The sequence below is a fragment of the Bombina bombina genome, chromosome 3 (genome assembly GCF_027579735.1).
Source record: "Bombina bombina isolate aBomBom1 chromosome 3, aBomBom1.pri, whole genome shotgun sequence".
NCBI classification, from domain to species: Eukaryota; Metazoa; Chordata; class Amphibia; order Anura; family Bombinatoridae; genus Bombina; species Bombina bombina.
In genome coordinates, this window is record NC_069501.1 from 759,573,564 (window position 1) to 759,587,739 (window position 14,176).

General features: G+C 36.3%; 1 protein-coding gene across 2 annotated transcripts in view; it reads left to right on the forward strand.

Annotated features, from left to right (window-relative positions):
• Nucleotides 1–14,176, forward strand: part of EDAR (ectodysplasin A receptor) — a 186,520-nt gene that overhangs the window by 118,726 nt on the left and 53,618 nt on the right. Inside the window, exons 1-2 of one of the 2 annotated variants that reach the window (XM_053707611.1) lie at nt 4,646–4,714; nt 13,903–13,973. In XM_053707611.1, the coding sequence (XP_053563586.1) occupies nt 4,660–4,714; nt 13,903–13,973 (126 nt within the window). In that variant the 5' untranslated portion in view covers nt 4,646–4,659. Of the gene's footprint in view, nt 1–4,645; nt 4,715–13,902; nt 13,974–14,176 lie in introns of those variants that run through there. The other variant, XM_053707612.1, reaches the window with a different exon arrangement.

The window sequence follows — 14,176 nt, forward strand, 5'->3', positions numbered from 1 at the left end:
TGTCCAAGGAGGAGTCTGTACCTACTCCTGTTATACCTCCTGACCATATTTTGGCTACCATACGTACTAATTTGACTTCTCCCTTGGGGGAGGAGATCCTGGCTGCACAAACCAATGCACCTCCTGAGAAACCTAGTGGCAAGTGTTTTGTTCCTGAGAATCTTCAAACTAAACTTTTGCACACTTACCACTATCCTAAAGCCGCAGGTCACCCAGACAAGAACCAAATGATTTGGTCTGTCGCTCGACAGTTCTGGTGGCCAGGTCTTCGTTCTGATGTTGCTGCGTATGTTGCCTCCTGCTCAGTTTGTGCACAGGAGAAGACTCCTCGACATCTTCCTGTGGGTCTTCTTCAACCTATTTCTAATGATGAGCATCCTTGGACACATGGACTTTATTGTCGAGCACCCTTATTCCAATGGCAATACTGTTATCCTTATGGTGGTTGACCGTTTTTCTAAAATGTCACATTGCATTCCCTTGAAGAAGTTGCCTACCGCTCAGGAGCTTGTTTGTTATGTTGGTCCTTTTCGAATACTCAGACGGGTCAATCCTGTGGCCTACGCTCTTGACCTTCCGCCTGCAATGCGCATCTCCAATGTTTTTCATGTCTTCCTCTTGAAACCATTGGTTTGTAATCGGTTTACCACTGTGTTGCCTCGTCCCCGTCCTATCTTTGTTGACAACCATGAAGAATATGAGGTCAGCAGCATTATTGACTCTCGTATGTCCAGGGGCTGCATACAGTATTTGGTTCACTGGAGGGGCTACAGTCCTGAGGAGCGTTCATGGGTTCCCTCCTCTGATATTCATGCTCCCGCCCTCCTCCGTGCCTTCCATGCCTTTTTCCCCAATAAGCCTTTGTCCTGCCGCGGGGGAGGGGTCATTAAGGGGAAGGTACTGTCAGGTTTTTTTTCCCTGCTTTGTTTGCCATGTGCTGCTGGCAGCCATTTTACTCACCTCTCTTGCTGACTCTCTTGCATAGTGTGTGATGCTGCTCATTTCCTGCATGCCCTTTTATGGCCAGACTGGTGTACATCATCCGTGTGAGACAGGTTGCAGTCTCAGAATTGTGATGTCATCACTTATTAGTTGAAGGTCCTCTGTTCAGTATGCTTTGCCCTTGTGTTGTTTCAGACCTGTTTGTGAGTTCCAGTCTATTACCTGGCTGTCTGACATCCCTCCTGGTTTCTGATCCCTGGCTTGTTGCTGACTCTTCTGTTCTCCTTGTTCCTAATAATGGCTCGTCTGACTATTCGCTTTGGCTCCTGACTCGGCTCGTCTGACTACCAGCTCTGGTTTTGATTCCTGGCTTATTTGACTTGTGGACTTTTCATTATTTTTTGCTATTAATAAAGGTGTGATTATTTTTGCACTTCTCGTCTGTCTGATTCCTGGCACCCTGACACAAAGAGCTAAATTTCTTTTGATTTTCTCAATATCGGTAATATTGGTAAGTTTCTGGCTGATAACGATTATTTCAGAAATTCCAAATACCAGACCTAATAATTGGCCGCTCCAATATATTGATCTATCCCTAGTAGAGATGATCTCTCTTGTGTTCACTTTCCCATACAGCAAATCATCCACAGGACCATTATGAGGAGGAAGAGGGAGAATAAAGCTACAAATCCCTGTATATTGTAGAAATAAATAAGATACTGTACTAAAGTTTAAAAATGGCTTACAAAGTCACTTAAAGTAAGGCCATAGAACTGCTTCACACAGACTAATGTGGGTTGTTTGTGAGTTTTTAAGATTGGACTTAAGTTTGTGTGACACCTATTTGGGACATATACTTGTCTGTAAAATTTAAGAATGCAGTTTCAGTTTGCAGATGCACCTAAAAATGTCAATAACAATAAAGTCAGAACGTGAAGAGTAATTTCATGGTAACACGTCATTATTTTCTAAATATTACAAACACTTTGTGGTACCATATTTTGCACATATTCATTTTTTTTTTAAACAGTTGGATTCTATTATTAGAATACAAAAATGTCACAATAAGTAGAAAATTAAAGAGACATGAAAGGACAAATAGAACATGTTCAAATGTGTTCCATTTAATTTTTTTCTCTATTATTTGTATTTAAAAATTTTTTTGCTTCAGAGCAGCAGTAATGCACTACTAGGACCTAGCTGAACACATCTGGTGAGCCAATTACAAGAGGCATATGTTGCATAGCAACCAGTCACCGGCTAGGTCCCTGTAGTTCATTACAGCTCTGGAGACTACATTAAACATTTAACCCCTTTGTAGTTACTTTATTAACTTTATTAATGCACAGTTGTGCTGCATATAACACAGAGCATTTTCTTTTATGTGGGGTTTTCCTTCTTTGAAAAGGTGGTACATGGAGGGATAGGGACTTAGAAAACCCTCAACTCGCTTACATGTTCTTGGTGACTGGTGTATTTTATAGAGCAGATTCCTGTTTTCCAAATTAGGGTTTACCTGTCCCTCTGTGTTCTAAGGGCCAAGACTCTGGGTCTAAATAATAGCCCATCTCTTCCACAGCCAAGGCATTTTAAGGAAGTGCCTCTGCTTTTTACGTGACCTCATCACATCATTACTCTACAATTAAAATGACATTTGTCATCTTCACAGAGGTTGATGCGTACTCCTGAGCCTTATTCTTGTCTTTTTTGGTATAGTGTTGCTGCAAAGTCATTCTGACTTGGAACCAATATAAACCACCTTATAATATATTAGGCTATCTTAAGAATAGTCCTGGTCTTACAATTTGCTTACAGGTCATCCTCACCTTGTTTACCTACCTTTTAATCTTCATTATCTAAACACATATGATGTACCCAATTTACAGCATCCCTTTTATTCAAAGGCACTATGCAAGTTTGCTTTTCTTTCTTTTTGTATAGATGGGAGGCTGGTCTCCTGCCTCCCCCTCCCTTCTCCATATATCACACTCTGGCACATGTGAGTGTGTCCAGAGGGTGTTGAGCGGTTTCCCTTGCAAAATACTGCATATATCTTATCCTATTACATATACTATATTTAACTTTGTATTTGCTTCTGCTAATTCATTCTCATTACATACTCAAACTGGAGAGGCTCCTATATGCTTTTAAATTTTTATTTTTCTCACTTATAGGGAACCTCAGCTTAATGTTTATATTTTATATCTTCTATTTGATATTAATAAAGCACCTTTTGGCTTTTGGTTTGTTATAATATAAGTTATATATATCTTTAAAATGTTTCAAAGCAAGAAAAAACGTAGAACTGAGAGGTTAAGTTTCTTTTACACCTATTTCAATTTTTCTGTGATGCTACCGATATGACTGTATATCTTCAACAACATGCATATTATGATTGTCGCTTTCTGTATTCATGCATTTTCTGATATATCATATGTATATTGTATTATGATGTTGACCTCAATAAAAATTATTTTTAATAAAATGACATTCTTCGTCCACATTTTGGCTTTTAGCAAATGAGCAACAGAAATGAGAAGGATGCAGTAGTTTGTCCTCTGCATTTGCAACGAAAGTGGATGACCATTCCTGTGCATCATTCACAACAAAGATTTTTATAGGGAGGAGTGAGCTCAAGGTTATTTCATAGTTCAAACATAATTTCTGCAAATCTTTCCTTCTCTGATGAAAGACTATTCCATACTTTGATTACAATTTCTCTGTTTCTAAAACCAAAACACTGTGCATTCAGTGGGACTTGAACTCACAACCTTAGCAACACAAGTCAAACCAACGATTTATAATTAAGTGCAAGTTAAGAGATCTATGTTTGTAGTTTATTTTGACTGTACTTGTTTTAACTAATAAGTTTTTTAAAAAATACAGTGCCTTCAGCTAAAAATAAATTCATGCAAAACATTTTAGTGTTTTTGTTTTTTTATGAAATAATTAGGTTGAAAGCTGCTTGCTTTTGATTTTAAAACTAAAAGAAAGTTCAGAAATACTGGCAAGTCAAAGAAAATCTCCCATATCACTAGTAGTGGTCAGCATAAAGATGACAAATGTGTTTTCTTAGTACAGGAACATCTGTTAGACACACAATAACAAGTGTAATTCAAATATTCTCTTTTAGATGCAACAAATATTTTTTATGTCCCTTTTATTGTTTAATTTTAAGTGATTATTTAATCAATATTAATCAGTGGATTTTGAAATATTTCCATATATCATCACAGATGTATATTGGGCATAAATTTGCTGAAATCGATACAAACTACATAATTAGGAAACTGGAATTTAATTCTGCTTAATTACTCTTGTATTGCTTTTTGGGTTTATAATGCATTGTTTAAAGAAGAGACGATCTATACATTTGCATATGATGCAGACAGTGCAACAGCCCTTGTAAAACTTCAGTAAGTGTTTAAGTTTCACCAGTATGCCAGCTTTTACCTCCTTGGGCATTGGTAGCCACAAGTGTATCACATTAATTGCACATGGTTTGCTATGCAACACATTAATTGCAGGTTGAATAAGTTAAGTACCAACTTCTTAAAGACCTTTGTGTGTTTTATTCAGTTATTCCACATCCTTTTTTTATGTGGGTGGAAGGGAGGCAGGGCTGGCATATCCCTCATCTCATCAGTGGGCTGAGAGGATAAAAGGAAAAAACTGCCTACATTAAATCCCAAAAAAGCAATTGCACTGACTGGATAAATGTCTGCACTGCTGACTAACCTGGACCACAGCCTGCCTTCCTTACATTATTTGTGTGAGTATAGCTTGTATTGCCTCATCATATAGTAATTATGTTTTGAGGAAAGACTTTCAGTATTCATCATTAGCGTAATCTCTGTTTCATCATCTTTTTTGAGACCCAGCTCAGAAGCAAATGAAAGACTAAGGGAAGTTTATATTTCCCTTCATAAACTAGCTATAAACACATGCATTATTTGGCAAGGATAGTTTAAACAGTGAAAGCAACACCACTGTTGGAAAAGAATGATCAATTTTAAAGCTAATCTAAAGAGTAAGGGCCCCTGCTAAATTTAACATTAAAGTAACTCTCTAGGCTGGCAACATGGGCTACCTTTTAAAGAGATGCTTATGTGACAGATTGCTCCCTGATTAAAGATGTGAGTAATATAAAAGCCTCATCTTTACTTGTAAAATGATGTAAAAGCCACTCTTCTTTGGTGGCCTGTTTTGGAGCTACTAAATTGTAAATTAAATTCTTACACCTATTATTTGCTGACATGTCAGATTAAATATGTATGTTTTACTATAACGGCTATGTAATGCATTCACACACAGTCAGTCTAATAATCATATGTCTAAATAGCTGTTTGTTTTTATTTGTTGTTTTTTTATTTAAATCTGTGCTGTTGTTTTGAATACATTGGGCTGTACCGTGTAGGAAAATTTGGATAAATCTTAAATCTATGGGCTAGAGCATTATATTAATGTTTAATATAATATATAATTATTTAATATGTAGCTTAGAAAAAACATATATAATAAAAGTCATCATTATTTTATTACTATATAAAATGATAGTTATTAGAGGCAAACACATGAATCCAACATCTTACACCACTGGTGTCTGTTATCAATCCCTAGAGATTTTAATTTTCTTCTGAAATTTTAAGAATGATCTTTTAAACATTTTAATTTATTAGTCTCCAACATCATGATCACTATGATATGACTTTTCTTATTTAAATGAACATATAAATCTTAATTTGGATATTAATTCTTGTCAAAATAAAGATGTCAGTCCAGTATGTTTACGTAATTCTCCATCAATATTTATTTTTCCTGCATTTCGTATTGAATTTCAGCTGGCTGAAGTTTAACATAAAGCTTCTAAACCTGCCACTGAAAAACACTCAGATTGTAAAAAAAGCATAACGTGACAAAAAGGGTTTCATCTATCTTAAGTAGGTTAGCAAAATTTATATGAAGTCGTTGCCCATCATTGGAGTATAATTCATGGGCATTGTGCTAACAATTATACCAAAATATCTTTCTCTCCAGCTTTAAGATGGGACATAATACAATTCTACAGCCAGCTTTTTGTAGGAGTAATTATTTAAAATTCGATTACTGCACAAGCTTATTTTGCTTAATGCTGATTTGCTGACGATTATTTTTATGATTGTACTTCTCACTTAATGCAGATTGTGAAGTAAGCTGCAACATATATAGAGAGAGACTCGTCAGCAGCAGATTGATAATAGAATTGTTCTGTACTTTTTGAAAAATGGTTCACTGTACATCCAGCTGTATAATATAGTAGAAGGATGCTGCAGAGACAGGCTTATCAGAGCACAGAATATCTGCAGGCATGGGGAGAGGGAGCTGTCTGTGGCTAGACGCGTGGGTAGCGAGCACTTATTCCTGGAGTATCTCTGATGCACACCTGCGATTTACCTTATGCCCCGAGGATGTCCTCATCTCACCACAATTTCCTGCTTTGTATTCTAAATATAAAGAAGGTCACTGTTAAATGAGGCAGCTGGGCAGTGAACATCTTAACAGGTAAATTGCCTGCGCAAACTCTTATTTAGCATGCAACATGAGCTTTCAAGAGTTTCCTCTCTGCTTCAGGTTTTATTTTATCGTTATATCTATAGTTATCTGTCTGTCTATCCTATTTGTTTATATATATATATATATATATATATATATATATATATATATATATATATAGCACAACGTGCTATATGTGTGTGTTTGTAAACAGGGGTGTAAATATCTCTGTAGTTTCCTGGTCGGAGAGAAAAACTACTAGTCCAAAGGGCAAAAATTGCTGGTCCGCTCAATGTTAAAGTTAGGAAACAAAAGACAATAAACTAATACATTGCACTAGCCCTGTTACTAAAACAAATTGCATTAGTTGATTAGGAATTTAGGATTTTTCTCTCTCTACCTCTCTCTTTCCCTCTCCCTAGAATCTCTAAAGCTGATTGGCATGGAGTGAAATCTTTATCCTTACCATTGCATGGACGGACCTCTCTCAATTCCTTACAAAGGGGGCTAATCCAGCTAGGAAGTCCCAGTGAGTTTTTACGAACTCCCATAAAATTTAATGGAGAATCTTGCAGGGAATAACTAATGTGACGGGGGCAAATACAAATTATATTGCAGCGTTTTGCAGTGTTTTCAGAGTGCTTAACTTGCATTAGCTTCTAGTTTTGAATACATTATTTTTCTCTCAGTACAATATTTACATTGCATATTTTAAAACAAGCTCACTAATTTGATGAGATAAAGTTGTTGTTTTTTTTTTAACAGTTACTATTAATAGATATTAAAAGGAACTTTAAACTTTTATTATTCAGGTAGGCCATGCAATTTTAAACCTCTTTACAATGCACTTCTATCTAATTTGCTCAGGAGCAGCAATTTATTTTGTTGGGCGCTAGCTACTGATTAGTGGCTGCACATATATGCCTTGTATCTTTGGCTCACCTGATGTATTAAAGGGATAGTCTAGTCAAAATTAAACTTTCATGATTCAGATAGAGCATGCAAATTTAAGCAACTTTCTAATGTATATCAATTTTTCTTTGTTCTCAATAAAGATACCAAGAGAACAAAGAAAAATTGATAATATAAGTAATTTAGGAAATTGCCTAAAATTGCATGCTCTATCTAAATCATGAAAGAAAAAAATTGGGTTTCATATCCCTTTCAGCTAATTCCTTATAGTGCATTGCTGCTCCTTCAACAAAGGATACTAAGAGTATTACACAAATTTGTTAATAGAAGTAAACTGGAAAGTTATTTCAAATTGTATGCTCTGTCTGGATCATGAAAAAAAATGTTGAGTTTCATGTCCCTTTAACGAAAACACTCAGAGCCGTCATTAGCACTCAACTACTTTTTTCCAATCTGGGGGCCCCCACCAGCTCCTACCCCGGCGATAGGGCCTGCGTAGTGACAGGCATCGCCGGGGCTTCCCGTTACGTGCGGTGACGTCACGCGCAATGACGTGATGACGTCACCGCGCAACTTTATTTAAAATTGTCCATACAAAGTATAGGGAAAGGGGGCATGCTGCTTAGAAACCTGTATCTCAGGGATCTAAGCAGCTACAGACCCCCAAGACCTACCATTGGAAAGGTAATCGCCTAACCTTTCCAATGGTATACGTCTTGGGGATCTGGGGGGAAAAATAAAAAAGTTTTTTAAAAAGTGTTTTTTTTTTAAATAGTAAAAAACAGAAAAATATAGAATTCAGCTTAGCACTCAAAGGGTTAAAGTACATATGTTATTGAGCACTATACAATAATGTATGTGTTTCTCCTTTATATTGAAATGCACAGGTAAATTTGCTTTCCAGAATAGTGAGGACATCCTAGTAGTGACTGATCTTTTTTTTTTTTGCACTGCCAGTTACAGATAGAGCATGTGTGCACATAGGTGTGTTTATGGAATCTTAAGTTCCATCAATAGGTGCTGATTTGCTCATCCTAAATGCCGCAGACATGTTACCTACCTGGAACCATTGTCTGTTTGTAATATGATTGAGGGTCTTTGTCTTAAATGTATAACTAAAGAAGTATTGTCAGTTTGAGTATCAGTGCAAATATTGAAAACCAAAATCCTGAATCATAGCCATTTTCTTTTATCAATGGGTATAATTCCAAACCAATGTTGGAAATTTAAGCTTTGAATATGATCAGTTAACTTAGTGCTCAGAGTTTGGCATTATTCTGGCCTAAATGTCATTATTAGAACTTACAACAGGAAGACTTTTCATATATAAATGTTTATAAACTGTCATTTAGAATTTATTAAATTTGTTGAAGTTAAATGCCTTACTATAATACAGGATTGAATGAGTTATGTAAAAAAAAGTGATGGTAAACTTTACATATTTTAAAATCGGGTCCGGAATCTAAAAATATTTTACAGGGACTTTAATTAATCCCATTTAATAAAGATTCACTACTACAGCTTACTTTTTAATCTAGCTGTTCCATTCTAATACCTCACTCCGGGTAACGGTTTGAACTGCTCGCCAATTGCGCTCTAGCCATTACAACACTATCTTTTTAGCTGGAGCGCTGATTGGAGAGCAGTTCAAACCTGTTAGCTCACATAAAAATAGTTTTGCAGTGGGCGGCCGGAGCACGGAGTATTAGAATGGTACAGTGCATCTTTATTAGAAGTGATCAATTAAACTGCCTGTAAAAAAAAATCGCTTATATTCCTGACCTGATTTTAAAACATGTAAAGTTTTACCATCACTTCAAATCAATATTTTTTTAAATTTGCATTACAGATTACTTTTTTCTTAAGTGGAAATGTCAATATAGCAATTTGTTTTCTCTCATCAGCCAGTGTGCAACTAACCCGTGCAACTAACCTAGAGCAAACGTGTGTGGGAGAGAGTTATTAGGCAAGTGGATGTGTGTTGGTAAATTGGGGGTGATGTAAATACAAGTACAAATCCCCAAATACGGAATTCCAAAATCCAAACTTATTCTAAAATCTAAACTTTTTAATTAATATTTTCTTAAAAATAAAATTATCAAAAATGATTTTCCCTGTCTGTAAGTCACAGTCTTCTCTGCCTGACTATATATATATATATATATATATATATATATATATATATATAGGTACTAGCGCCCCCTGGGGATTTTTAATATCCTTAAACTTGGTAATCTTCTCAGCTTGTGTCTTTAGTTTCGTTTTTGTGTTCTAAAACTCAAATTCTGTCTTAAAACAACAAATATTACCTTTCTAATTACAGTGATGTACTATCTTTCTGGGGGTACTATGTATACAAGAGTTTTAAAAATGATAAACAATCTTTAGGTTGGATGTTTAAGCTGTATATATTACCTAAATAACATAGAATATTGCTGTTTATACTTGGTTCCATCTCAACTACAGACTCCCATTTTACAGATGCAAATATAAAACTATTCTGCTATCCAAACCTTTTCCAGCCCCAAGCAGTTTATGTAAAGGGGTTTCTACCTGTATTTTGTTTTATGAAGGTAAGAAGGGACAGTGTCAGTCTGACACTGTCAAAAAACATTGCTAGTTCTGTGTGTGTTTCTTTACTTCCATAATTCCATAATTTTCCCCAATAATGAGGATACTATATTAATAAATGCAAGAATTGTCATCTCAGTAGTAAACACAATTATTCAGTTTTTTAAATATTATATAGGAATTGCTGTGAAATAAAAAATGTCTTGGAACAAGTCACTTGGGCATTATTTACTTTAGTCATAATTAAAGGGACAGTCTACTCCAGAATTGTTATTGTTTAAAAAGATAGATAATCCCTTTATTACCCATTCCCAGTTTTGCATAACCAACACTGTTATATTAATACACTTTTTGCCTCTGTTATTATCTTGTTTCTAAGCCTCTGCAGAGTGCCCCTTGTCTCAGTTCTTTTGACAGACATGGACTTTAGCCAATCAGTGCTGATTTGTTAAATAACTCTACAGATGTGAGCTCAACACTATCTATATGATACACATGAACTAACAGTGTCTAACTGTGAAACACTGTCAAAATGCACTGAGATAAGAGGCAATTCAAGGGCTTAGAAATTGACATTTAAAGGGACAGTCAACACTTACTTTAACATGTTTTTATATTGAAAATAACAAAACGGAGGTCCGCCTACACTATACCCCTCCTGCCTTGCCGCCTTGCTTCTGTCCTAATCAGCGGCGCTAACTACTCTAATACCCAGTAAATATGGATGCCGGACTCCCCCCACCATTACGTAGCTGCCTTCTTCTTCAACTTATAAGCAAATCAGAATCCAGGCATCGGACAGAAATTGCAAGCGCGTGCAATTTCAGTCCGAGGACTGGATTCTGATTTGCTTATCAGTTGAAGAAGAAGGCAGCTACGTAATGGTGGGGGGAGTCTGGCATCCATATTTACCGGGTATTAGAGTAGTTAGCGCCGCTGATTAGGACAGAAGCAAGGCGGCAAGGCAGGAGGGGTATAGTGTAGGCGGACCTCCGTTTTGTTATTTTCAATATAAAAACATGTTAAAGTAAGTGTTGACTGTCCCTTTAAGCCTATCTAGGTTTAGCTTTCCACAAACAATACAAATTGTATGTACTATCTGAATCATAAAAGTTTTTAATTTTAACTAGACTGCCCCTTTAACTCAAAGGGGTATATTTATTAATGTGCGAGCATACATGATACGATGTAGCGTGTCATGTCTGCCGCACATCGATAAATGCCGACAGCATACGCTCTCGGCATTTATCATTGCACCAGCAGTTCTTGTGAACTGCTGGTGCAATGCCGCCCCCTGCAGATTCGCAGCCAATCGGCCACTAGCAGGGGGTGTCAATTAACCTGATCGTATTTCTGTCCGCCGCCTTAGAGCAAGTTATGGAGCAGCTGTCTTTAGACGGCTGCTTCATAACTTCTGTTTCCGCCGAGCCTGAAGGCTCACTGGAAACAAGGGGCATCAAGCTCCATAAATATGCCCCACAGTCTGTACTGTACAAACAGAGTTATGCTTTTCTTTGTAGGTTTCTGTTTATAGATAGTAAGAAGAGAAATTAAACTGTTGATCTCATGAACCACAGAGGTACTAAGAGTAAGAGGTACTTGGGCCACCAAAGATTTAAACCATCTCTGAATTAGTCTTTTTCCCACCAGAAGTAGACACCTCTCTTAACCGCAAAATACAAGTGGATTACATCTGTTAGAGACTGTCTAAACTATAGGATTAAAAAACATACCCATAATATTTGTGATTTGTCTTTAAACGCTATATTGACTAATAGTATTTGTTAATATTTATTATAAATCCCACAAAGTTCCAATATTTCTAATAAAACATGAGACTAGCTTAAGTCAATATATTATAAAGAATAATTAGTGATGATTAGAATAGTGCACTGATGGTCACAGAGTTCAGGGCAACTTCCACTATTGTGCAACTGATTATTCCTCTTTCTATTTTTTTGGCAGCACAAGGATTAAATACATTTCTGCTAATTCCCCATTTGGATCCATTTCAAAGTAATCAACTTTAGTTAGGTACAATTAGTAGCCAAACTAAACATTCTTCACAGCTACCGACATACAAGTGCACATTTGCATTCTCATGAAGTAAAGATCTGCTCATGAAAAAGGAGCCCTGTGAGAAGGATTCAACTGTAACTACGGAAGAGGCTGGAGCTGACTTATTGTTTCTTTTGTTGATCCAAGAGTCATTTTCTAAACAAATTGGCTTACGATACAGCTTACACCATCCCTATTTACTTGTCTTAACTGGCTCGGAAGCCTGAAGAAAAGTTTATTGATGAGTTCAGATACTGATTGTGCAGTGAGATGAAATACATTTAGTTAGTAAAATCAGTTAATGCTGCATTCCCACTTCTTAACTGTTTACCACTGTATAACATAAAACAGGCAGCTCAAGTCATTTACTAAAATGAGTAAAATGCTGAAGCATGAGTAAAATGCCAAGCATTTGGAGCACTCCATGGCAGGAAATAGGGCTGTAATCTAATGCTCTTGCAAAACCTCTGCCATATAGTGCTCCAGAAATGGTCCAGCTCCTAAGCATTACATCTCTGCTTTTCAACAAAATATACCAAGAGAGCGAAGAACATTTGATAATAGAAGTAAATTAGAAAGTTGCTTAAAATCACATGCACTATATGAATCATGAGAGAAAAGTGATGGGTTTTATATCCCTTTAATTTTTCAAGCCCACAGTCATCTGTATTCAGAAACATGCGCCTTATATTTTCAAGTAGATTTGCTTACTATTGATGTTGATACACTTGAAGCATTCTGCATTGTTTCCTTTTCCAAAAAGAAATCAAACATAATTTGTGTTCTGTGATTTAAGCAAATTGACGCCTATTGCTTGATTTTTCACATGCACCCAAAATCAAGCAAAAGTTTCTATATTTGCATGTAAACCATGTGAAGGTTTGTATTTTGTCATTTAATCAGATTTGTTATAAAAATGTTTTACAAATGTGAAATTGCTCCTTTTTATGTTAGTTATATGTAGCTGTGTAGCAGGGTGGCCAGAAAAAGACAAAACACACACAGATATTTTTTTTATGTTGTGCAACTGTATTGGCAGTTTTTACCAGAATGCTGGCCATGAAAATTGAGGACAAGCAGATGGGCATTTTTTTGTAGCTTGTTTTGATGCAGATTACCAAAAATACAAAGAGACGGTAGCACTCCAAAGTACATCAAATCTTCAGAGGTTTATTGTGCATCAAACACACATAGGGACCGAATTATCAAGCTGTGAATGCAGTAGTTTCCGCACGAGCCGTCATGCTCGCCGAAAACATAAGTTAAGAAGCAGCGGTCTTAAGATGGCTGCTCCTTAACTTATCTGCCACTTCTGAGGCGGCAAACAGCAATCATCCCGATCAGATACGATCCAGATAATTGACGCCCCCTGCTAGCGGCCAATTGGCCACAAATCTGCAGGGGGCGACATTGCACAAATATTTCACTAGCAATGCTTGTGCAATGTTAAATGCCGACAGCATGCTGTCGGCATTTAGCAATGTCGGGCGTGTGGTGTGTTACCACATAGGCCTGTGTTGGTATTTCATGTTTTCATCAAATAGCAAATATTCCTAATCTATTGTGTCTCAGTTTAAGGATCCTCTCTACAATCTCATTATTGCATTAGCTTAGCATATTTTTTTAGCCATAGACATTGTGCTGTCTGCTGGATTTATTTTGAGCATGCTATTTAAACAGCCAAAGGATCACAGCAGATGTGCCAAGACTTTACTTTAGTATTTTGTGTGCTCATAATACTTTGCAGTTTAGCTATAAATAATAGCAAACTATATTCTCTATTACTCTGAATGTACAAAATGTTGCTGGCAATTGTTCATAAGTTTTATATTTACTTGCAGATAAATTATTCTTGAATGACTAAAATTCCTTCCTTTTTTTTTGCAGGTACAAAACATAAGCAGATCATGAGTCAACAGGGAGAGAATAAATGGACCCACATCTTTCCCTTTATAATGGTGAGGATATTACAAGTTTACTTGTACTATTATTACCGTTATATATAAGGCACCCACAAGATAAATGAAGGCAGGACAGAAATAGGAAAGCACCAAATTGGCACCATCTCTAATTCAACAATATTAGCCATTTACCCAGACATTAAAATAAACATATAAAAAGCATTTCACTCTCTTAAAATTCTTTTTTTGTAGGAGTCACT